Raw genomic sequence first — 24,751 nt, forward strand, 5'->3', positions numbered from 1 at the left:
CTCCCCCCCCCTTTGCTTTATCAATGAAGAACTGACATATTTTACCAAAATCTTAGTGGTCAGGTTGACACTCATTTACAAATATCAGGTTCTATATTGCAACCAAACATTTCTGGGGAGATTAAACTAAGCCATGGAGAGGCATATTTACCACATGATAAGGGCAGTGGAGCTGCTCCTTCTAATAAGATGGCATCAAATCAATCAAGGCTTTCAAATGATGGCCATGATAAGGTGGTTGCATCAAAATATGTTTCAAGGTTTTTCAGTTTTAAGCCCGCTGATTTCAGAGCCGCATTCTATCAACCTCCAGGTTAGTTTACTGTGGGATGGGAACTTAGATCTCATCATGAGTTGCCTGTTACTCCATTAAAATTCAAAATCTGTTACCATTTCATGAATCTGAATTGGGGTTTCTGGTTGGAACTATAAAAATTTAGCCAAAAACTCTTGGAAGTGTTCCTCTTTATGGAGGAATTGTACGTGAGATAAGTGATTAGTTTAGTAATTTCTTACTCAAAAACTGCTCTTTTTCTTAAAGGGGATGCCCTTTTGACTTTTTTCTTAAATTCACTCTATTGATAACATCAAATTTATCGTCTGGCAGGAAGATTTGAATTAATGATTTTTATGGAAGGATATTGAAGTAGGGAAGCAAGAGAATACCCTACAGAAGGAGTAGGTTATATATACAAATATAACTCGTGGAGGGCTTATTATATATTTATTTACTAAAAGACCTCAATTAGTGGTTCAAAGACATATAATTACAGATGGGTTGTTTTGGAAAAATGTCTGGATGGATTTTTGATATCCATATTTCGCTTTATCTAGAAAATCTAATTTTCCATTTCTTTCTTGAGTTTTTAAATCTTAATCACTTTACCTATGAACTAATAATTGGGAAACCATAAATATAAGGAAGACTCTAATACTTCCGCATCTGAACAGACATAGACTTGGTACGGTATATGAATGTTAGTAGGGAGCAATATTTATAAAGTATCTAACAAGATAAATGGTTATTCATATTCTCTATCAGCTTGAAGATAATGTTGGTTGAACTGTTAACCACCATTTTATCTAAAAGTTCATGTTAGTAAATGATTAATTTTATCTTTTATATTATTATTTTTGTTCTCAACAGCCTCCTCACATGTGGCTAGGCTTCACTGCATAATTGGTCTAAACATATGTAACGATTTAAATATTGGATTGGCAGTGAGATTTAAACTCAAGACTTTTGCTTGCTCTGATACTATGTGGAACTATCTAAAAGCTTGTTTCAGTTGTATTTTTAGTACTGCCGTTGAGTCAAAGTATACAAAAATGAAGCTAGATCCTGAGCAATTGTCTGGAAATTGATCTAAAAAATTTAGAATCATAATATACAGAGATGAAGCTAGTCCTGATCAATTGTCCAAATTGATTGAAAAATTTCAGAATTTAAATTTTTTTTAAGTTATTGCAAACAGGTTCATGAAAAAATAAATTAGAAGCTCAGATTTAGGTCTGTTTTGTGTCCATCTTTTCCTTATCTATAAATATATTAGACTTTTTTTGTTTTGGCAACTTATCTAAGGTTGCGTTTGGATAGAGGGATTTACTTGCATTTCAAATTCTTCTCTTTATTTGGACCCATATCCAAATGCTTCCAACAACAATGTATCCGAACAATGGATTTGGAACTTCAAATTCCAAATGATAGGATGAAATGACTGTGTTTGGATAAAGGTATTTCAAATGATATAATTTGAAATGATTCAAATGTTTGGATAACTATAATACATGAGAATCTCAAATTCAATCATTCTAATTTATATATGTATATACATGTAAATACATTTGCATTAAGTGCATATATGATATATATAATACATTTATATATACATATATATGTAAATATAAGTACATAATATATGTGATACATGTGCCTAATATATACATATATATTCATATATATATATATACGTATACAGGCACACATAAATTAATACATACATAAGCACATATATATGTGTAACTATTTTGATAAATATACAAGTATAACTATTTGTTATTAATGAATGAGAATAAAATATTTTATAATTAATATGTAATTAAATATTTTAGTCCAAATGACACCTCTTGTAGGGTCATTTGAAATCCTCCCTTTTTTAAAGTCCAAATCCCTTCTATAAAATGATAGCCAAACATTGGATTTGGGATTTCAAATCTCAAATTCCAATTGATGGGGTCAAATGACCACATCCAAACACAACCTTAAGGAAATAGTTGTAGAACAAACTAACACTTGGTTATTGGTAACAGGATAGGTCCAAGTATTTTTATTCAGCTACACTTGTGGTTTAAATTGCACACTAGATATTTTTGTCAATTGTCCTATTACTTATCATTTGAGATAGAAGTGTTAGTGTGATGTTCAATTTCAAATTTTCTGCTTGTTTGTCTGGTCAAGCAAATAGTCTTGTTTCCTTGAAGTGCTTCTAGTTTTTCTTTACTTCCATTTTTATATCCTTTTCGCCTTGACCTTGGGTTAAGTACTTAAGCCCTCAATAAATTTTATCTATCCAGTGCTTGAGCAAGTGCCATGCATTACACTAAATGAGGTAACTAGTTTAAGGAAATTGTCTCTGTGTAAATTGTGGTTCTGAATTTTATACTATTTTTCATGGTTGAAAAGGTATTATGTTGAATAATTATTGTCAGGTACTGAGTTATCTGTTTGAAAAAATATTTATCGTTTTCCTACCAAATCATGGATAATTTTTACAGGTAAACAGGGGGTAGTTGAAAAGGAAATGGGGCAAGAAAATAGCAAGCCGAAACTAGATATCCGCCTTACCGACTTAAAGCTTGTTCTTGGGCCAGAGTTAAGAATTGTTTACCCTTTGATTCTCAATTTTGCTGTTAGTGGAGAGCTCGAGTTAAATGGCATGGCTCATCCTAAGTGGATAAAACCTAAAGGCATTCTAACATTCGAGAACGGTGACATAAATCTTGTTGCCACTCAGGCAAGCCCATTATGCTCTCTCTCTCTCTCTCTCTCCTGGCTGGGATGACATGCTGCTATTGTATGCTAACATTTATCTTCCTAAATTTAGGTGAGGCTGAAGAGGGAGCATCTGAATGTAGCAAAATTTGAACCAGATTATGGTTTAGACCCAATGCTAGACTTAGCTCTGGTTGGATCAGAGTGGCAATTTAGGATTCAAAGTCGAGCTAGCAATTGGCAGGACAAATTGGTTGTGACATCAACACGTTCTGTGGAACAGGATGTCCTCTCGCCTACTGAGGTAAAGATCCCATATAGTTGTCAGAATCTTAATTTCATCAATTACCATGAAGCATTCAGTTATAAATTAAGCTATATACCTGCATTGCCCAAGTGTTTCAGAGAAGCAATGCATTTATTGATTTCACGAGGTAGGCGAGAGGACAAATTAAAAAAGGAAGATATAAATAACAGCAAAAAGATCAACCAGTTAAGAGTGGACATATAAATTGATGTATTTATGTCATGGAGACGCATAATTATGGAGAAAAATGCCATCTTTCTTTGTGTTGGACAAATAATTATGGAGCTTTACATGTAAATGCAACCATTTTTAACCTCGTATCAGTTTCACTTGCTTTTCTGCGTACTAGGATGCTACGGACAGAAGCATAAATCTGGCTGGTGGAATCATGCCCATCCATGTGAATACGCACTTTGTCTATACCTAAACGTTGCATAGGTTTCCTGCATTTTTGGCAGCAAATTCATAGCAGTCACTTCTCCATATTACTAAATTTTTATGTACTTGCGTTAACAGGACTCGTGTTATTTGGACCAATCTCTAGGGGCTAGGGGATGAATTCTGGAAAATAATGAGTAAATGTAACATAAACCTAATGCCCCCCTTTTTCTCATAAAAATAAGTCATAATTTCTTCACCCCTATCACTGTATATAGATTTTTTTTTTGCTCTGTCCTGGACATGAACTTGATGCAGTTTTAACTTTGTCAATTACTGATTCCAACAGGCTGCTAGAGTCTTTGAGAGTCAATTGGCAGAGTCCATCCTAGAAGGTGATGGGCAGCTTGCGTTTAAGAAGCTTGCTACTGCAACACTTGAGACCTTAATGCCGAGAATCGAGGGAAAGGGAGAGTTTGGACAGGCCAGGTGGAGGCTGGTTTATGCACCTCAGATCCCTAGCTTGCTTTCTCTGGACCCCACTGTTGATCCTCTTAAATCTCTGGCAAGCAACATTTCATTTGGCACAGAAGTTGAAGTCCAGCTTGGAAAACACCTGCAGGTAATCTTGTTGCATCATTCATACGTTTGGAAAATTTGTTTCCTGAAATATCCACTATCTTGTAGTTCCCGGCAGCTTCTTGGAAAAGATAATTTATAAAAGGTCCTTGATGCTTTAAAATAAGAGCAAGTTCTTCCTGATGATTACAGTGGAAGGTAGATTAAGAAAAGCCTTGGACAAAATGCTGAAGTTGACTAGGGGACTCTGTCAGGAGAGCCTCTCTGTTCTGTGGTTTTTTTGTTCATAAAAATAGTTGGCGTATCAACCTGGCCGCCAATATGGCAGCATCAGTCTGGGCTGCTGATGATTTTACTAATGTCTCTGGAAGTGAGCTGTCGTATTTCACTAAGTTCATCAAGGATCCAATCCGGTAGCCATAATAGATGTTATAACACCATACCTATAGGAATCCGATGATAAGCAAATAGTGGCCATAGCCCCAAACAATTTTCTATGATATTTCTTAAAAAAAAAATACTTGCCCTCAAAACACAGAATATTTTTATTGGTAAAGGTGAATCACAGTTACAGTGCTAAGCATTCTTATGGTAAAGATGAAGGGCTGCCAATGACTGATGAGGATGGGATGAATTGTGGTCATCTATCTAGCCGTAGTAGTATGCTTTGATTTATGCAATTAGTTTTCTTGTTTGAATCATTTTGTGCTGTTTCTTTTAGGCCTCTGTAGTGCGGCAGATGAAGGACTCGGAGATGGCAATGCAGTGGACCCTGATCTACCAGCTTACAAGCCGCTTGCGAGTGCTTCTGCAATCCGCTCCTTCGAAACGCTTGCTTTTTGAATACTCTACCACATCCCAAGATTAGGTTTCCAGGCAGCCGATTTAGATTCCATGAACTGGTGTTCCCTTTCTAAGATATGATGATCTCTTTCTCTTTCTCTCTCTGTGTGTGGCTAAATCTTTTGGGAGGGGGGTTGGTAGAGGAATGTAGTAGGAGTGGGCATTGTATATATCTCATTAACTTTGCTCGACATGAATGAGCATGTATTGTAACTACTACACATTAATGTCAAGCCAGCCAATCAATATTCTTTGCTCAGAAATGAATTGAGCTTTAATTTGTTCTACCTTCATTTTGTTCCAGAAGTGGGAGTTATCAGTTTGTTGTATGGCGACCTTCAAATGGAAGGAAGGATGCTCGAGTTTCTATCAGCAAAAATGCAATTATTACATATTGGCTGCCCCAAAATTTCTGAATACAACACAAGCTATATATATTTATCCGTCAGGTCACCAAAATCTCCAGGGGTCCTTGTATGGAGGAACATAGTTTTCTGTGGGTGGGAGAAGGCGAAAAGAGGCTGCAGTTTTCTCCAAGAATGGCCCCATCTGTATCACATAATAATAAAGTAGCATCATTACTAAACAAGAACCTTCTTTACCATTAATTAAAGAAGCTTTTGGTTGAACTAGCTGTTCTTTTAAAGTAGTGCTGGTTCAACCGTTAGTATTATATTGACGTGGAACAACTACTAGTAGTTTATTAAAGCTTGTAAGAAGAAGTATCTCATTTAGGGCGGTTTGTGCATTTATAAGATCCTGCATATTAAAAAAATTATATGCCTTTATTAAGCCCCCCAAAAAAAAAAAACTATAAATACAGATATATGACAGAATGCTAGTCTCACCAGATTCCACTGCTTGCCTAGTGTCGAAGCACTCAAAGAGTATAAGTAACCTGCAATTAAGCACGTTTTCACATAAACAAGGTTCTTCTGTTGTGCACAATGGCTGACAAACAAAACACCATTACTATTATAATTTTCCTTTTTCCTTTTTTCTTTTTCTTTCTGTTCTGGGTTCAATTTATCAATGCAAATCGTTACCAAACAAGCAGCAATACATCAACCATGGTGACTAACAACATAAATCCAAGTTAAAACCCAAAGAAATTTTCGTGTAGTTTTTTGTCCTTTCTCTACCCAGACCAAATATTATGCACTTCTCAAATCAGAATACCATTTACCATGGTCCTTATTCATTTAGGAACTACAAGTACACTATATTTGCTCTTAAATATTTAAAGACTTCAGTTTTGCCCACCTAGAGGGATTAAGACGTGAATGTTGATTGTTATGTTGTTGTATCGAAAGACTTCAATTTTGTCAATTATGTAATAGGTAGATATATTTAGGCATCTGCATGCGTGTATATCAATGAACAGTAACAGGGGAATGGGGGTTACCATCTCGTTCAGCAGTTGAAGAAATGTAGTGCCGGAATATATTTGATTCTTGAGCCTGAGTCAAGAGTCAACACCAAGCATGACCAAGTGACTTCAGCATACATCTATTATTCCAACTCTGATCTTAAACGAAGGAAAACTCACAGATTGGGTAGGCGATTTGCGAACGAGGTATTCATAATACCAGTATGGTTCTCCGTCAATCTGAGGAAGAAACAAAAAGCTCAACATGGAGCACGTAGGAATAGCAAGTACACTAAATATGAAAACCTAATTATATGAGCCATTATATTGTGACTATTCTTAGGCAGTGCTAGCCGTTAGATACCATATGGAAAAACAAACTTTTGAAAACTCACTACAGAAGAATGTGCATCAAGGATGGAACTCTCAGCCATTCGTTGACTTGAGGTGATTCTCTGGCCAAACAAATAACATGTTAACTGCAATATTGCTGGCCAAAAACACAACACAGAAGATGCAATATTACTGACATTTAAGTGGTTAACTTTTAGAAGGAATAAAAATAGGCCCAAAATGGATTGCACTACAGTCACATTAGTTGAAAGTTCAAAGTGATCCGCACAAATGACCGTGTCTATATCAGTTGTCAGCATAAAAAAGGGAGGTAAATTGGATTTTAGAATAAGCAAACATGGTTGTGAATTATAAAACAGCTCAAAATCTCCATAAGTTATAAATGTTTTTTAACATGTAGACTTGTTAGAACGTCATCCAAGTTAGAAATATACCATACACACTATTATAATTATAAAATACTGGTGAAACTTAAAGGATTTGATACAAACTGTAAAAGAGATAAGAAGAAAATTTACCAAAGCAGCTTTGTCAGATAAAACAGAATCAGCAACATCTTTAGCATTCCATGTACTCTTGTCCTTAGACTTCAAGAACTGTGCATTGGGGGGACCTATCTGAACAAAATAGTGAAAATCAATAAAACTTAAAAAGAAGAATCACATACACTTGGTAAGGTTAAAATAATTTGAATTTTACCGAGATAGAAATAACAAGGTTATCAATAATATCCACACGCTCAGACACAATTCGTAGCCGTGCATCAGCTGTATCATGTAGATAACAATATATAATAAGTCTCTTTTTGAAAAATACGTTTGATTGTAGCTATGTTAATACAGTTTAGCACAGTTCCAATTGGGGAAAAACATGTTTTTAACTTACGAGCGAGTGGTGCAGCTGATGAATAACGCTCTGGTTTTCTAGATTCCACCCTACAAACAGATGAAAACAGTGAGGTTCTACAAGCAAAAGATGCATGGGAATGAAGAAGTGAACTTAATTGTGCCACAATTAAGTATAAGAAGAAGAATGTGGGACTGTTCTGACACCTGCTTCAGTTTATCAGCTTTTCACTTTTCAGATTGTCTTCAAAATAAAATTCCATTCCTTTGGTGGAGCCATTAGGATAAGGTAGGCATCAACTTAAATGTTTGTTGAATTCATAATTTTTGTGAATCCAAAGTAACTTAAATTTAACACTATTATGATGAGATTCAAGACTATAGACAGGGTTCCAATGAATTAGGATAGTCACTGCTGGTATTTCAACTCCAAATTACAAGAAAAAACATGTAAACAAAGAACAAGAATGGGCATTTGAGAGGCCCAGATCTCTCCTGCAATTCTACTCAATATTCTCCACACTTCCTCTCTCTTTTAATCCCTATTTATAGGTTGTTATCCCCCCTCCATAACCGTATTTGGTTATGCACATGCTGGTTTGTTACACAAACCAGCCAAGTTCCCATTCTACCCTTGGCGCACATGCTGGTTGTTACGCCATCCAGCTGTGTCACCATCCTCCCTTTGATTCTTGTAGCGCCTTTGGTAAGTCCGCAGCACTGGAGGCCTAACATATTACTTCTCATAATAGCTCCATTCAAGATGGTGGCTTTCTTTTTTAATGTTAAATTAATAAATAAATATTCTAATACAGGTGAGAGCCAAAGAGTTGTCGAGTATGTCTTTTAAATAACATCAGGAAAATGATACGGAAAGTTTAGCGAAGGATAAATTTTTAAGTATATCTCATCTTGGAAAAATGATAATTGTAGCACCAAAACTTTTAAACATCAAAATCCAAGAATATATTGAACAATACAGAAGGTTCCCATATTCATCTGGTCAAACATGTCCAACTATAGAACATTGACTTCACCTCACTAGTGTATTTCTTTAAAGTTCAAAGAGAAGTTCTCTCCTCAATAAGTGTATTATTCTACAAATATTTCACACAAACAATGTCCAGAGATACTTGATTGCTTGATTGTCCGCATAAGATAATTTCAGAGAAATTCAAAACTCAAGAACCTAAATATTTCTAATGATCATGTTTGTATGGAATCCTCTGTTTCTCCTTGTGCACCCATGTCTACCAAGGGGTCGGGATAGACTCTTACCCAATTAGATATTTACATCCTCTAATTTTAAAATCTTTTGAGGAAAAAGAAACTCAAAATTGATAGAAAAAAATTCAAGACTGTTGCATCAATGAGATATTCACTTTTTCCTCTAATTTCCATTTAAGGTTAACTGTAGTTCTGGATAATAGCATCAATCTACATTAGAAGTTCAAAATGTATCTAGGTATCCATATCCCAACTATGGGACAATATCTTTTACCCTAGTGTTAAAATTTAAGAAGATCCAGTGCCCATGCCCTGATACTAAAGTTCGAGTTTGTGAAACTAGGCAAATCACAAAACAACTTAAAGATTCATCTATTTAAGGCATCTGTTCTTCATTCCAAAGGTACATATTTTGAGCCCTCAAAAGCCCATAAATTATGATAGTCCAAAGCAAATTCTACCACCAATGACTGATAAGTGATTTGTTTTTACCCACCTAAATTAGTTTCCATAGTTACACATTAGCTTGTAGCTTCAATATTCATTCCTTTTTTTTATTTTGTTATCAATGAGAACCTGCAAACACAACCCTTTGCATGCACTGGGTAAACTCACCAGGCACATGCAGTAGCCCACAAACCACAAGCATTAGGTAAACACACAAAAATCTATGTGTGGGCCAGCCCCCAGAGAGGTTTGAACTCTGCCCCTTACCACCAGGCTAACTCTGGGGGATTGTGATCTCAATATTCAAACTTTAGAATGCTAGGAGAAGACTAGGTTGATATACAGTTATAGGACCCATTTCTAAAGACTGTCGGATTGGGAATCAGATATTAGTTATAAGGGCCTCACAAAAGATATGCCTTAGATAGAAATGATTGGAGAGCCAGAATTCATGTAGCCAACCCCACATAGTGGGATAAAAGGCTTGATAAGAAGTTGTGTGGAATTGGAAATCATAACAAAGTTGAAGTTGCAAAAGTGCTAAGTTTATGTTCCAGGACACATGTTTGTTCCCCTTTTATTTTCATTGTTTTGCATGTGCTGGTTTATTGGTGCATCCTGTCCCATACAAATCCATTTCCTTTCACAATGCAAGACAGGGTCCCATAGAAGGAGGTGTATTGGATAGCTTGGTAATAGATTATTAGGCCAAGTTCTTAATAACTTAAATTTTTTGAAATGGGTGATTTACATATGCATTGGAATTTTCAACAAAGGCGAAAATCCATACATATGCATTGTACTGTCAAATTGCTTGAAAATTATGCATGAACTATTGCTTGCTCCTTAACTTAATGACCACATACATTTGAGAATAACATGCATTTTCTATTTAATGTCTAAAATGCCTACCATTTGAAGACAAACTTTTTAGATGGCAACTCTGTTGGGTATAGGTAAGAGTATGCATTTATATCATCAATAAGCGAAGCCATTTCTACTTCTTTAGTCGAACTAAGCCCTGCACAAAAAGTAATAGCAATGTTCATGAGAAACCTAATTGAAACACAAATAAGTTGTTTTTCCAAATTGACCTTACCCCTCTCAAAATCTTCAAAAATGGGTGCAAGGTTGACAATTCAATACCAATAACACATTGATGCCAATAAATATTGTAAATTTTAGAAGATGAACTTAAATGGATCATAGGTACAGAGTATTTAGAAAAATTCAGGTAAAAATAAAAGAAAGAAACTTTTGGGGCTGCTTAGTTGTGGAAAATAATTTCCAGTTTTCTATCTCCAATTTCCTATAACATTTATAGTTTTCATTTTCCATAGAACATTTGGAAGATGCGTTCGAATGTTATAAATACATAAACTAATTTTCAATCTAGAAAAAACATATATTTAAAAAAAATGTTTTAATTTTTTGGTGTAACTTGTGTTAAAGAAAAGAGGTGGAGATGATTTGTAGAAAATTTTTGAAAAAACCGCATTTTCCAAATCTCCAAATTATTAAGGAAAACATAGAAAACTCATTTTAGGAAGTTTCCAGTTTAGTTCAATTTTGAAAAACTGTGTTTTCCAAATCTCTGTTTTTTTTTTGGAACAACTTTTCTACTTTCCCCTTTTTTGTGGAGTAATTTTCTAGAGAACTGGAATCATTTTCCACAACTAAACAGTTATATTTTCCTGTAGCTAGGACAATGTGGATAAAAAAATAGTTGCAACAACAACAATCACAAGCCTTAATGTGGATAAATAAATGGTTGGTTAGTATATAAAGCCAATTCCTAAGTAAACCAATTTTTCAAGGAATTTCAAGAAGGGATATTTTTCGACTCTAAAATCCAACCAAATCAAAGATATTCTAAATGCCACTTATTGCAGCCAGCCATTTTTAGAATCCTGTAGGTCATCAATGGCCAAGGATTTCGGAAGGCCAAAACCGATAATTACAAAAGCCCCGCCGTCACCTCGTTTTTCATTCGAATTTCCGTTTACCTGAAGGTGGAAAGATTATAGCAAGTGAAGAAGAGAATCCGAAGAACTTCATCAAATCCCTTCTGGAGAAACGCCCGTTTTCCAAATTGGGGTCCAAAGGCGCGCACGAACACAGCACAATTTTCCCAACTACTCTGCATTTCCTCTCATCCGAACTAACCCTAGCCGCCCCAGCCCGCTTTCTGAATAGCCATCACCACAACATAATTATACAAACACATAGATACGCATATGTATATATACACATATAGAGATAGTAAACACGCACCTGTAGAGATAAGGATAAGGAAGGAGAGGATAGTTCGAAGTACACAGAAAGTGAGAGTGATAGTGAGAGGGAAAGAGATGAACTGTCGCCATAGCTTTCATTGCAATAGCCCCTCCCTCCCTCTCTCTCTCTTTCTCTCTCTCTCTCTGTTTACTTCTTTCCTTTCTCTGTGTTTTCTGTTCTTGTCAGCTCATCCACTCGCTTACAGAAACAAAATATTCAGAATTGGCCCCAAAACTTTCCTAAAATTATCAAACAACCAAAAGTTTATTGGCTTTGCCACTTAGCAGGCACCGGAAGTATTCGGGATTAGAGGGGGCATAATAGTCTTTATACCAGGCGGGCGAGCCAACTAACGGAATGAATCAGTTTCGGCCGGCAAATGTCCAAAACTTAAAAGGGAGCGTAGGTGCTATTGTTAAAAGTTAGTGGTCCTAGATAGAAATATGTCAACCTACAGGGATTTGACATCAATTTTCCGTTTTGAGAAAATTGCAATCAAACTCCTATAATTTAATCCTACTGTAAGGAGAACTCATATGATTTTAAAATATTTTCGGTTCATGTACTTTGTTTTTTTGCAAAAATCCTCCTCCGTTGAATCAACGTCTAGGTAAGTTGTCTTTGTGTTATAACTAAATTGTGAAAAATAAAATAACTCATAAAAGTTGACAAATTAAATTATGAGAGAACTTTAAAGAGTTTTTTAAAACATGAGATTTTCTTGGGGTCTACATGCTATTTACCCTTTTTCTAGGGGTCTGATGTGTTAATCCGCAACTAAAATATGAGGCGCCTTGCAATAAACGCGGGGGGAGCTGATTATTACCAAAAAAAGGCGACAAATTAATTCAGAAAAAGCAATGCGAGAGAGGATGCTCAATCCGACACCTCTCCGATTAATTTAATTTAATCCATCATTTTCGATCCGTGTCTTTGAATTCCAAGAGACTGAAGAGATTTCTACGTTTTCGCTTCTGAGATCTGTTTGTTGTAAAAAGTTTCTTGAATTTAAAGCTGATGCGCGCTGATATTTGCGCGTACGATGATATTGTGTCGATTCGTTGAGCGAATTCTGAAGAAAAATTTGGGAATTTTTTGTGTTTTTTTTTCGTGGAATTTGAGGTGAATTCACGGTTTGATCCAATTGTATATAATCTATACAGATATTGGTGTGTGTGGGTGTGTACGCGCGCGCATAAATTGGGAGAGATGGGGGTGGATTACTACGATATACTGAACGTGAATAGGAATGCGACGGATGATGATCTGAAGAAGTCGTACAGAAGATTGGCGATGAAATGGCATCCGGATAAGAACCCTAACAACAAGAAAGAAGCTGAGGCCGAATTCATACGAATCTCCGAGGCTTATGACGTACTTCTCTCTCCATTTCTCGCAGTTTCCTTCATTTTCTTCCTCATTTCCTGCTTTGATTAGTTTCTCCGTATAATTTTATTTCTGTGCATTCTCCGTGTAGTGCCGCTATTTGTGTGGTTGGATTGAACTTGCATTAGGTTCGTTAATTTGGTTGAGCCGAAAAAGAACAAAAATAGGATTTGTTTTGGTTTTGAAGAAATGTAGTGTGTTCTGATTTGACATCCTCCCAGATTCTAGTCTGCAAATTGAAAATTTTTAGAATGTACCTCGACAATCCAAAAATATTTGAGAATTAAATAGTTATTCGACTCTCGATTAATTGAAGCCCATATTTTACTGATCCTATTTGATTGATAAAAAAAAAAATTAGATTTTGAGTTTTTTTATCTTTTTGCTAATTTGAGTCTTTTTAGTTTCATTTCCTTCATGTTATTTTTCTCAAATGCCTTTTGATTTCATGGGATGTTAATACTCAAAACATGGCTTCTTAAAGCCAGGTCCTTTCATAATTGATATACCAATCTAGACCACAGAATATTTGTATTAAGCTTAGATAATCGAGTTACTGATCAATAATAGCAAAGAATTTTTGTATTAGGCTAAGTGCTGCTTCCTTGTTAGTTGTATCCCATTGAACGCAAGGCCTAACGTTCATAAGAGGACTTTTGTTGGGGGTTATTTGCCATATTTGAAATTATATATGTTCCTAATGATAAGAGTTGCTGATATGCTAGAACTAGATCTTGTAATTCAAGGGAATTAGTAATGTTGTGACAGAAGTCAGCTTCTCTAATATTGAAGAATTAAAGTTGGGATCTGGTGAAATACTTCTTTCAGGTCCTGAGCGATCCACAGAAGAGGCAAATCTATGATCAATATGGTGAAGAAGGGTTAAAGGACATGCCACCACCAGGTTCTAGTGGCAACAGTTGGTTCCCTAATTCCCGGAATGCAGAGGATATTTTTGCAGAATTCTTCGGGAGCAGCCCTTTCGGGTTTGGACCAGCAGGAGCCGGCAGGTCCACTAGGTTTCAGCCTGATGGAGGAGGGAGTTATGGGGGATTTGGTGGGAATGACAGTTTCTTTCGGACTCAAAGTGATGGACAAGCTACCTGTACGCCAAAGAAACCACCACCGATTGAGAGATCATTGCCTTGCAGCCTTGAGGAACTCTACAATGGATCAACAAGGAAAATGAAAATCTCTAGGACAGTGGTTGATGCCAATGGGTAGGTGAACTCTTCCTATGTCATTTTCCTTTAAATTGCTATCTGGCACTGCATATTTACAACTCATAGACTTCTTATCATCCATTTGATTTTTGGATTATGTGCTCTAATTCCTCCCTCCATCCTTTTTTACTATCAATACATTCTTTCTTTTTTTTTAATCGACTCCCTTTCTCTTGTATGTAATTGTGATTAATCTGTTTCTTGCATGAATAATATGACAGACAATTGTTGCAAGAAACAGAGATATTAACCATTGATGTGAAGCCGGGGTGGAAGAAGGGAACAAAGATCACATTCCCAGACAAAGGGAACGAGCAGCTGAACCAGCTCTCTGCAGACCTTGTATTTGTGATTGATGAGAAGCCCCATGTAATTTACACCCGAGATAGCAACGACCTCATCATAAACCATAGCGTGTCATTGGCTGAGGCTCTAGCAGGAACCACGGTGAATTTGACGACGCTCGATAATCGGGACTTGTCCATCCCGATCACCGACATCATGAGCCCCGGTTACGAGCTGGTGATTGCCGGGGAGGGCATGCCAATTGCCAAGGAGCCTAGGCATAAGGGTGACTTGAGGATCAAGTTTGATGTAAAGTTCCCCACAAAATTGACACCCGAGCAACGAGCAAGCCTGAAGCGTGCCCTTGGAGGTTAGCAGTTCTACCCAAACCATCACATTAGTAAAATAGAATTTATGTAACCCCAATCCCATTTAGCAAGATCAAGATTTAGTGTGTTATTGTTCTGACAAGAGAATGGGTCACCAAAATCACTCGGTTCTAATTTTGCTTATGTTGTTTCAAGTTAGGGTGAGCAAATTTTGATGGGTTTTTATTATTTCTTGACTTGTATGGTTTTTCTAAATATTGTATGTATTGTTCATATGTAAATACAGATGTTGTGAAGATGGGACTATTTTGGGTCACTTTCTTTGTTTCTGTGTTATGTAGATATCCTGAAATCAAAACAAGAATGTTGATATTAAATTTTCACGTTTTAAAGTTATCCTTCAAATTCTTTACTTATGGACAGCATTTCTTTTTCAAATAACCTTGAAAATTAAGAAGTGCGAGCATAAAATTTGTGAAATTTAAAGTAGCATGTTCTTTAGTTTTATCAAATTTCTCAAATCCTACTTAAAATTATTTTCAATATTGTTAAAAAAACCATCTCGTAGAAAAATTACCAAAGCTTTTTTAGATAACATTTTGAAAAACTACAAGTAATGAATTGCACATGATCTTATTAGTCAATCTTCTTTTTTAACTTATGCAAGGAGATTAAATGGAACAATTTTTAATGGAAAAGGTAAAGAAAAAATTTAATATATAGTTTTTAAGTAAATTAATTTTTGTTTTTATAAGAAAGTCATAAATATAGATAATTCATAAGATAAAACTTATATATAATTAACCATATCTAATGGTGAAATTAAAACTTTGACATTTCCTTATTATTAAATTTCTGCCAAAATCAAGCCCCACGAGGAGACATGACCAGAAGGGAGAATGGGAGAGAATGAAAATTGTCCAAATTCTTGGGGACTGACAATTTTATCAACAAAAATAGTTCAGTTGAAATGACCAGGCTTCAAACTACAATTTGCAGTCCTTACTAAAGCTGACTTGTCCAAGTATATCAACAAAAAAATAGTAGCTTACTTGTGGATTCAGCCGCAGCCATCGTTTAAAGAGAGCTTGAGAACAACTCTTGTGCCAGAGATCAACAAGGTGTATAGATAGGAAATCTGCAAGTAGCAACTCTACTACTATTCTGCATTGCAATCTATTACTATTATAGAGGCCGACAAATGGCCTCTCTGGGAATTATAAAGCTACAATATTTCACCGAAAGAGAAGACCTAAACGGTCTGAAGGGGTGAAATTCGGGGCATCCATCAATCTATGCAAATCACAAATCTCAAAACTTGAAGCACCACTTTACATAGACATTCTTAGAAGAGGCATTATATTTACCAATTTAGAATATATTAACTATTGGCTGACCGACTTTCGGCTCCCTGCAGGCTGGCATTCGCTCCAGAGGGAGAACTGACATTGCTCTCACCAACATCGCTCTTGCAAAGGGGACACAATGCGTTGATCTTCAGCCACTTATCCACACACTCCTTGTGGAATAGATGAGAACATGGCAACTCTCTGAGCTCATCATTGTTTGCGTACTTGGCCAAGCAAATGCAGCAAACCTGTCAGGAATAGGATAACTAGTCAGTTGGAAACCTACCCATTTAAGATTAATAAGGAGAGAGCAAACGGGAGTCCTAAAGATTGAGGCTCTCCACTCTGTGAGAGGCCAGAAGAAGGTTGTATTTGCATGCAACCTTCCCCTTACTTTTTTACACAGATTATTTCCACAACTCGAGCCCCAAACCTTATGATGACGAAGGAGCGAACTCTACCAGTGCTACCAAAAGTTGCCCCTAGTAAGGAAATGGCAAGACAATGGAGTATTTATTATTGCAACCTCTAACATTTGTGAGTTAACAAGCCAATCAAGTTATGGTTTAAAAAAAAAAACTTATTGACCCATAATTACTATCACAAAAAAATGATGTTAAGCAATTCAAGAATTATAATCTCATTCATCAAATTTGAAATGGTAAAATATGTAAGATCCGGAAAAAAAAAAAAAGAATAGAATAGAAGAAATCATCCTACGCCACTAGCAATTACGATTGTTTATCATAATTCATATGATAACAAATTTGCTTAAAAGGAGGGTACATCACATCAATTAGCCATGCAAAGCATTTGCAGACATGAAGATGAAATAACTACAGTTGCCACTCACTAAAATCATATTCTAAAGCACTAGAATCAAGCTTAGCCATCACCAGCATGCATATTTGCATGGGTAACATGAAACTATATAGACACTTCAATTTTAGATTTGATGAAAAACGCAAGCCTAAAAAAAGAAAAAGGAAAGAAACTCCCATCCTATGATAATAGCTATAGTTTCTTGCTCCAATTGTCTGGGTTTCCCCAAAACACAGAGAGGGCCTGGCCTGGTCATTGAATTTGTAACTGAAAAGTTGGTTCCTCCTTAGGCATGAACTTCCTTAGGTTCCAAGATAAAGAATCTCAAGAAGGTGCATGACAAGAATTTTAAATTTCATCAAGAAACAAATAAGTGATCAATCAATACAAATTTACCTTTCTGGTAAAGAACAGGGAAGTTGCCCTTAGTAGAGACAGTTGACACAATAATAAAGGCAGACAAAAAACAAACAGAAGTTTAGGATGTAAAAATAGATGACTTACTGCATCTTCTCCTGATATTAGACGCTCCTTTTCTGTCCCTGCAGCTACAAAACCACCTTCAACTGCATCCGAAATGATTTCTCTTCCGTTTCCTTTTCTGCTTTTCCTTATCTTAAACTTATAGGTTGGCAGAGAATTTATTGATTCTTGTCTGGCCCCTCTATTATGAAGCAGATCCTCTCTTGAGCCAAGGACAGAAATTATACAAGGGAAACAGCAGCAGATTGTGGCACACAGAATGAATGGCATTGCATATCCAATGCAGCTGAAAGTGAGAAACACTATGCACAACCTGAAAATTGAAAAATGCATTTGAGCAACCAGTAGAAGGGAAAACTATGAAACAAAATGTAGAAACAGAGAAAAGAGTATGCTTGACCACAACTCAACAATAACCTGTATAGGTTGGGAGCCTCAGTGGAAGATGAGTGCCCTCCAAAGATCCAAACATTGCCAACCACAAACCACACAGCAAAGAAGCAATCCAAAGCCATCTTTAAGTATTCTACAAGTGCCTTGAGTCTGCAAGGTTAAAACCAGATCACTAATTGATGTTTTCTATACCAGTGTTTTCTATCGATCTGCATTTTCAGGTAATGGAATACTTCTTATACAGAAAACATATATAACATAAATAGTAAGAAATCAAATCTCAAAGCATACAAAACAAACATCTTTAACAAATCTGTTGCAAATTTCCAATGAACCAAGCTTATTCAAAAAGAAGAAGAAGAAGAAAGAAAAAAAGAAATAAATAAATCAAATCTGATATACCTAGTCTCATAGACATTGAGAATTCTAGTTGATGGCTTGATTCAAAGAACAGAGTTAATATCCTGAGATAGACAATAAATGCAATTCGGTAGGAAGTTTATGACATTGAGAATTCTAGTTGATGGCTTGAAACAAATGTGGGTGAGGTTCTGATATGCATTCATGCATCTCTGTGTGTGCGCGTCCTTGGACTGAAGTTTATATATGTGCATCTAGAAACAGAAGGTCACACAATTCTCACAGATGTAAAAGTGGAGCTATTGTAGTGCATCTGAAGCAGATTTTTTACTTAATTTCTGTGCATCCATCATTCTGAAGATTGAGAATCTCAAAATCTCAATCAATCTCTTTAGAGTTGTTTCAATATTTTACTACATTCAATTTCTTAAGCTTTAGGTGTTACAAGTCAGTTTATTGGCCGATTTGGTATCCGGATTATATAGTGATGGAACTAAATAATATTGTACCAGGTCTGGTGAAGGAAGTATTACCTGATGTATTAACTATCTCGTGTTTGGTTCAGAATATAGTGAAAGAGGTAATACTTGGTGTTATGTGCTAATTTACCTAAATGCCTATCTACAGACAGTACAAACAACTTTACCTTCACTTTACAATCTTCCATCTCTCACCAAATCTATTGATTCTTTTCCAGATGAGAAGTGACTGCCAAAGTGCCAATGGTGAGCTGCCTTGAGCAATCGAAGGGGAGAGGGTGGAAGAGAGTTCGTCGATAGTGAAGTTTTACAGTGCATGCATCTTCTAGAACTCAGTCTTAGCAGAATGTCAGGGATCGGTGGAAGAGAGCCCACAGAGAGAATGAACTTCCAGCCAATCCGTCACATACCAGGCTTGCCGGCAATCGGTGTTGCAACAGCCAAAACCTCCCCTCTTATGATTCAGACCATAGCGAAGAGAAAAGAGAGGCAAGACATAGGATTTAGTGAGGAGAGAGAATAGAGGAGGGTTTATGTAACTGCAGGTCAAAATCGTCCAAAGATGGCAAAGTTTTGATCCCACACTGCCCGGACTAATTTATACCTACGCAGGGGGGTTGGGGGTTGCAGTAGTATGTGGATTATTTAATACCGTGTATAGACTCCACCCAAATGTGGTATTAAGATCAGCCCTTGTAATACCACTTCTTTAAACTCATACCAAACGGGCCACATATTACATGCAGTTGTCTTTATTTTTTTGCATATAAGTGTGTTTTTTCTTTTTTTTCTTTTTCATCAACTGTACTCAAATGAAAGGAACTTGAGTAAAAATTGCTTTCTTCCTACCCAAATAGCTTAAATGGAGCAGGATCTGGATTCTGGAGCAAGTAAAGCAAGCTGTGGTGGGCTATTACAGGCTCAATTGCTATTTCTAGATAAATCCTACAAGCCCACCCGTCGCCCCCCACCCCCCCCCCCCCCCCAAAAAAAAAAAAAAAAACTGGCATGTAATGTTCAGATGGCACTCCTTCAACCCACTTATGCAGAATTATTGGCATTTTCCCTAACCTATATCTCATGACGCCCATTGAAGCAGCCCTGGCCCACATGCCCTCTCACCTAATCCTTTGATACTATAATTTACCATGAGGAATCCAGAAAGCTGATAAGGCTGCACAGCAGTTGGACCTGCTATGAACCACTGCCATTGGTAACAAGCCCGGACCTCTTGAAAGAGTAAACCACACAAGGCATATCCTAAAATCCTTCTTGTGGAACCACTAATGATAACCACCATGAACAAATCATCAGCCTGTGTCTAGGAACTTCATCTGGCTTTTGGGTCATGATTTCTGATATGCTTTCCAGGGAATAATTTACATGCAGGATGCCATCATGCATGTAAGAATTCTCCAAGTCATATATATAACAGACAACAACTTTGTTAGACACACTTGCCAAAAGGATCTCTGACTTGCAACAAACAATTCAAAGCTAACTTGACAGCAGACATACTTGAGGACAAGAAGGCAGATGACCTTGGGTGGCTGCTTTGTGTGCAAAAGGGGCATGGAAACCATGAATCATCTTTGTATTCATTGCTTTGGGGCTAAAAATATTTGGTGTTTACTTTTTCTTCTTGTTCAGTATTGAGTTGGATATGCCTTCATCAATTCATACTTTGTTATCTAGTTGGGGCCATTGTGCCCAAACCAAAGTGAAAGGCACACCTGGAAAGCAGCTCCTTTATGCATCTTGTGTGTGGTTGGAAAGAACGAAACTTAAGAGCTTTTGAAGGAAACTAATGGCCAATTCATCCTTTGAAGGGGCGATTCTTGTTTCTCCTTGGATTTTGATTCCAGTTCTTTTAATTTATTTTTATTTGTGGACTTTTAAGGATATAACACACACCTATAGACACAGGTATTCTTTTATTGCATTCTCGTAGCATATATCAAGCTTTTGTAAAGGGTTTTCCCACTTTTTACACTTTTCAACACAATATATTTACTTGGAAAAATAAATAATCATCACGTGTACATAATTACCAAGGAACTATTTAACAATATACCTTCACTCACATGGGAAAGTCCACACTCCAAAGGAGCGCAAAGTGATATTGGAAATAGCCAGTAACACTTGTTGGGTATGCTTGGAGTTCTCATATGCATAAAATACTTTTAAGTCAAAAGCACAATACTGAAACCAATATGTCCTACCACTACCTTCCTATAGTGACTGCAAATTGTACCAACTATCAAACCAGGCAGCAAGTATAAAACCAACTTTTGATTAGGCTAACAAAAACATGTGCTAACTTGTCCAAAACTCAAACGTCAATTATCTTGGTACAAATAACTTGCAAGTTCAGAGTGGCAACAGCAAAGGCTTTCCCATCATTAGAGGAAAGGTAAGAAAATGTATGGCACCGTACACAGCTCTCTTTAATATTAAAGTGTTTGAATGCTCTGGAAAAAGTACCTTTTCTCTTTCCATTTAACCCTTTTACTATAGCACAGATGTCGGGTATTGAATAAAATGATCAAGCATAAAAATGCAGCCATACCAATCAAAGAATCTACTACCTGTTCTAGCCTACACTAGTTCTATATGCATCAACTAAAATTTAAATTGCCTTGACAGAAAGAGAAGTGATCAGCTAAAGATAAAGGCTTGGAAAAAAAAAATAAAAGAAGTAATCAATCTGACAAGTTATACAGGTAAAACCATTAAAAGGCAGAACACAGCGTATGAAAGGACAGACAGCGTCCAGGTTACAGCAAGAATCTGTACCTTGGGTTTGGTGTTCTCACACTTTGGACACCTCTAGAGGCTGTAGAAGATGGTCGGCCTTCCCCCTCTGAAGTTCTTGTTATTGAAGAAGTGGAGAAAGAAGCAGGAGAGTTGCTCTGTGCAGACCGTTGATGGGGCTGAGATGAATCTGGCTCCAAAGCCTGATCACGGTAATGCCAACGCCAGTAAAGAAGAGGAAGTGTAGCAATGCATCCAGCAGCATAACCCACAACCCATCCAAACAAAGGGGCACGTGGGTGTTCATGTCTCGATAAAGACAATACAACAATAGTTGCAACAATCTGGCTTAGAGTTAGAACTAGTTCAACAGATATCCATAACCCAGAATTTAGTGGACTCCTACGGCGACGGCCATGCCCATCTGCTCTTCTAATGAATGATGAATTCCTCGAGTTTGATGCATTAGCAGAAGAATGTGCCGTTTGGAAAACAGCAGTCCTCTCATTTGCAGAGTGATCTTCATGCTGCTGGGCATCCAAGCCATTTGTATCATTGGTTGAACCAGATGAGGACGCTTCATTACTACTACTTATGTCAATGACATGTTCACTGTCTCTATGTCTTTCTACTCGCTCCATTAATAATGTGCACTGACAGGTTTTGCTTTTAGAGTGTAGCCCCAGTAATAAAACGCCCATCTAAGTCCAACAAAATAAAATCATGGGATGGTAGAATGAGAAGTCCACCTTGGCACCCCAGTTTCCCATTCCACTTGGGTAATAAGGCAATTGCCCTGTGCAACACCAGCTTGTGATCTCCACTTAAATAATTTTAAATCGCAATATGCAGAAATTTCACCAATTCTCATTCTGCTCAACAACCAAAACAAAAAAAAGTATCAGAATCATGATATTTTTGTTTTCGGCTCCGAATGCATGGCCCTGTCATTTTTTGACATGAAAAGTAAATACAGAAAATAAAATCCTATAAATTGTTGTTTGGTTCCTTTGACATAGAAATAAACAAGTAACAGAGTTGCTAGAGGAGCAAAACCAGGAATTCACCATCATTTTGCAACCAAAAACTGAAAAATCCGAGTTCTGAATTTCCAAGATTATTTTTGGTTTGCCCACTTCCCCATTGGAAAAAAGAATACACAGAACCAGGAGTAGAAATAGAGAGTAGTAAATCTTAACACGCAGAGACAGTATAAATCACTAGTGTTTGATTATAATCCCATTAACCCCTAATTTGCCTGACCAAAACAAAATTGAATATTCACACAAACTTGCATACAAGGAAGGAAAATTAAACAAAATTTTTGCAAAGACGCGGATAACTTAAAACCATCTTGATCAAATCCTCTAGCTCAACCAGAAATCACCACAACCCCATAGAAAGAATTACAATACAAATTGCCAATTAGAAACCCATACATACTTCCGAAGCCAACACGAATTGACCAGTAAAATATCAAAAAAAAAAAAAAAAAGTCATCAGAATTTTCTACGATCGATAATCAAAACCCTGCAATGAAAATATTGACTGAAAGAGAACAATCAGCGGCTGAGCAAGAATTGAAAGCAAAAATACGGACCCATTCGGTAAATTTCTGGGGAAAAAAAAAATAAGTAACTAAGAACCGGTGAGATTTAGCATAAAGAGAAAACACGTGTATCTGTTAAGGGGGGATTTGCAGATAGGACTGACCGGTGGCATTGGAGTTCGCGGCGTGATATGATGACGACGATGATGAATAATCGGAGGAAGTTTCGACGAGAGTTCGATTGATACGATACTGTGATGGGTGGATGAATCTCACCTTCTTTTTTTTTTTTTTTTTGGACGCGGTTTGCCTTTTTAGGTGGCGTTGCGTCAGTTTGCGAGCTCCATTGCTTGGCAGCCTCGCCCTGGAATATATTTATTGGACATTTTCTAGGTGCTGAGAAAATATCTTTTTGACCCATACTGGTCTCTTCTCTTTAAATCCTACTTAAATATTTTAAGTTAATATTATAGCGCTCCGATGGAAACAAGTTTTATTGGCCAGAGCTCGACACATTAGAATTTTTAGCAAACTCAAGTTTGACTCGTGTTCGAGTTCCAGATCCTTAAAAGATTTATCAAGATCGACCTCTATTCGTTTATATTTTTTTAATTAAAACTACTAAAATTTATTTTTATATAATAAATATAAATATAAAATTTTCAAAAATATATATAATAACATTATTCAAACACATATAAAACTCATTCTCCCAAACACATGGGTAAATAATAAATTATTAAAATAATATATATTTCTTAAACATATTTACAAACTTATTTACGAGTCAAATCGAATTAAGATTTATTTTACTTAACTTCGACTCGTTTATAATACAAATCAAATATGAACGAACACTTACTGAATTGAATATCAAACCGACCCATTTATAATCTTATATATTGTATTACATGTTATATTAATATAAATATATAATATATTAATAAAAATTATTATAAAAAGTATTATTACGGATATTTTTCGCACTATTTCTTATGAGTTGGGCTTCACCCAGCAGACTGGCCCAATCGCCTAAAGCATAGTAGACTCCAAACTGAGTTCGTTGGAGCAAGCTCACACATCACTGGAACCCAAGTTCAGATCGCGGGATCAAATGGGCTTTAAACGAGCTCCTAGTGATACTCCCAGCATGCCCCCAACGATACTCCTAGCAAGCTCCCAGCGATATTGCAAGCTTCCAACGACGCTTCCAACTTGTTGGCCTAATTGATCAGCTCGCATAACAAGAAGGCTGCAAAAGTAATCAGAGAATAGTTATGGGCTAAGGGTTATTCTGGCTAAGCCCAACCTAGCCCTATCATCTCAGCCTATTTTCTTAGCCCATGGCGGTCCTATCCTGGCTCTATACCCGCCTACAATATCATCGTTGTAGCCATTTCTGAATTTCAACGCACCTACCTCAGATTTCATCCTCATTAATGACAATTCTCATCCTCATTAATATCCCCATTAATGAGGGTCCTGCCGGCGCCATGCCGCCATTAAGGCACTGGGTATTCAGTCCTATCACCTACAGGCATACGACGTACCCAGGGGAACATTCCCTCTTCCTGTATATCTGTCAACTTTCTTTAGAGCCAAGGGTATGTTTTTCTTGCTAGTTTACACAGTTGCTCTTTACTCTCACATTTACTTGAGTATCAGAGTGTTTGCAAGTATCAGCAGTCAAAATACCTATCACAACCACGCTAAATTTTCTT

The 24,751-nt window shown here is 36.6% G+C and overlaps 4 protein-coding genes across 12 annotated transcripts in view; 2 read left to right on the forward strand and 2 right to left on the reverse strand.

The window, feature by feature from the left end:
- LOC127794994 (protein TIC236, chloroplastic) overlaps nt 1-5,386 on the forward strand; it is a 35,480-nt gene extending 30,094 nt beyond the window's left edge. For 4 of the 5 annotated variants that reach the window (XM_052326779.1, XM_052329096.1, XM_052328308.1 and 1 more), the window contains exons 20-24: nt 57-313; nt 2,776-3,014; nt 3,105-3,296; nt 4,027-4,299; nt 4,978-5,386. In XM_052326779.1, coding sequence (XP_052182739.1) covers nt 57-313; nt 2,776-3,014; nt 3,105-3,296; nt 4,027-4,299; nt 4,978-5,124 — 1,108 coding nt within the window. In that variant the 3' untranslated portion in view covers nt 5,125-5,386. Of the gene's footprint in view, nt 1-56; nt 314-2,775; nt 3,015-3,104; nt 3,297-4,026; nt 4,300-4,977 lie in introns of those variants that run through there. The other variant, XM_052329792.1, reaches the window with a different exon arrangement.
- LOC127798825 (psbP domain-containing protein 5, chloroplastic) lies at nt 5,367-11,801 on the reverse strand. 4 transcript variants are annotated; one of them, XM_052332816.1, is made up of 11 exons: nt 11,616-11,794; nt 11,348-11,529; nt 10,254-10,362; nt 7,708-7,757; nt 7,522-7,589; nt 7,341-7,439; nt 6,864-6,923; nt 6,649-6,708; nt 6,505-6,559; nt 5,948-5,997; nt 5,367-5,648 (listed from the first exon to the last, which is right to left on the reverse strand). In XM_052332816.1, exons 1-11 carry the CDS (start codon nt 11,714-11,716, stop codon nt 5,550-5,552), a joined length of 933 nt encoding a protein of 310 aa, XP_052188776.1. In that variant the 5' UTR covers nt 11,717-11,794; the 3' UTR covers nt 5,367-5,549. The 4 variants fall into 4 exon arrangements, with proteins under 4 accessions (XP_052188776.1, XP_052189544.1, XP_052190947.1 ...); XM_052333584.1 differs by lacking the exon at nt 5,948-5,997 and having other exon boundaries at nt 11,616-11,797; XM_052334207.1 differs by lacking the exons at nt 5,367-5,648; nt 6,864-6,923 and adding an exon at nt 5,662-5,858 and having other exon boundaries at nt 11,616-11,801.
- Nucleotides 11,802-12,439: 638 nt separating this feature from the next.
- Nucleotides 12,440-15,144, forward strand: LOC127798062 (uncharacterized). The gene is made up of 3 exons (XM_052331759.1): nt 12,440-12,992; nt 13,833-14,224; nt 14,449-15,144. The coding sequence occupies exons 1-3, from the start codon at nt 12,828-12,830 to the stop codon at nt 14,885-14,887; spliced, it is 996 nt and encodes a 331-aa protein (XP_052187719.1). The 5' UTR covers nt 12,440-12,827; the 3' UTR covers nt 14,888-15,144.
- Nucleotides 15,145-15,917: 773 nt separating this feature from the next.
- On the reverse strand, nt 15,918-23,395 carry LOC127787253 (E3 ubiquitin-protein ligase At1g12760-like). 2 transcript variants are annotated; one of them, XM_052315217.1, is made up of 5 exons: nt 23,195-23,395; nt 21,524-22,353; nt 17,913-18,038; nt 17,517-17,808; nt 15,918-16,438 (listed from the first exon to the last, which is right to left on the reverse strand). In XM_052315217.1, exons 2-5 carry the CDS (start codon nt 22,180-22,182, stop codon nt 16,223-16,225), a joined length of 1,293 nt encoding a protein of 430 aa, XP_052171177.1. In that variant the 5' UTR covers nt 22,183-22,353; nt 23,195-23,395; the 3' UTR covers nt 15,918-16,222. The 2 variants fall into 2 exon arrangements, with proteins under 2 accessions (XP_052171177.1, XP_052171180.1); XM_052315220.1 differs by having other exon boundaries at nt 23,082-23,205.
- Nucleotides 23,396-24,751: the final 1,356 nt, after the last annotated feature.

The sequence above is a fragment of the Diospyros lotus genome, chromosome 1 (genome assembly GCF_014633365.1).
Source record: "Diospyros lotus cultivar Yz01 chromosome 1, ASM1463336v1, whole genome shotgun sequence".
NCBI classification, from domain to species: Eukaryota; Viridiplantae; Streptophyta; class Magnoliopsida; order Ericales; family Ebenaceae; genus Diospyros; species Diospyros lotus.

Excerpts from the sequence above, each read along its gene's own strand:
- LOC127798825 (XM_052332816.1), bottom strand. The coding sequence starts at position 11,716 with ATGAAAGCTATGGCGACAGTTCATCTCTTTCCCTCTCACTATCACTCT. Across the intron at positions 6,924-7,340 it reads TATCTGACAAAGCTGCTTTG|AGAATCACCTCAAGTCAACG; the intron begins GTAAATTTTCTT and ends TTGTTTGGCCAG. Across the intron at positions 5,998-6,504 it reads TTCAACTGCTGAACGAGATG|GTTACTTATACTCTTTGAGT; the intron begins GTAACCCCCATT and ends GCTTAATTGCAG.
- LOC127798062 (XM_052331759.1), top strand. The coding sequence starts at position 12,828 with ATGGGGGTGGATTACTACGATATACTGAACGTGAATAGGAATGCGACG. Across the intron at positions 12,993-13,832 it reads GAATCTCCGAGGCTTATGAC|GTCCTGAGCGATCCACAGAA; the intron begins GTACTTCTCTCT and ends TACTTCTTTCAG. Across the intron at positions 14,225-14,448 it reads ACAGTGGTTGATGCCAATGG|ACAATTGTTGCAAGAAACAG; the intron begins GTAGGTGAACTC and ends ATAATATGACAG.
- LOC127787253 (XM_052315217.1), bottom strand. The coding sequence starts at position 22,182 with ATGGGCGTTTTATTACTGGGGCTACACTCTAAAAGCAAAACCTGTCAG. Across the intron at positions 18,039-21,523 it reads GTGAGAACACCAAACCCAAG|ACTCAAGGCACTTGTAGAAT; the intron begins GTACAGATTCTT and ends TTAACCTTGCAG. Across the intron at positions 16,439-17,516 it reads TAATATCAGGAGAAGATGCA|GTTTGCTGCATTTGCTTGGC; the intron begins GTAAGTCATCTA and ends TATTCCTGACAG.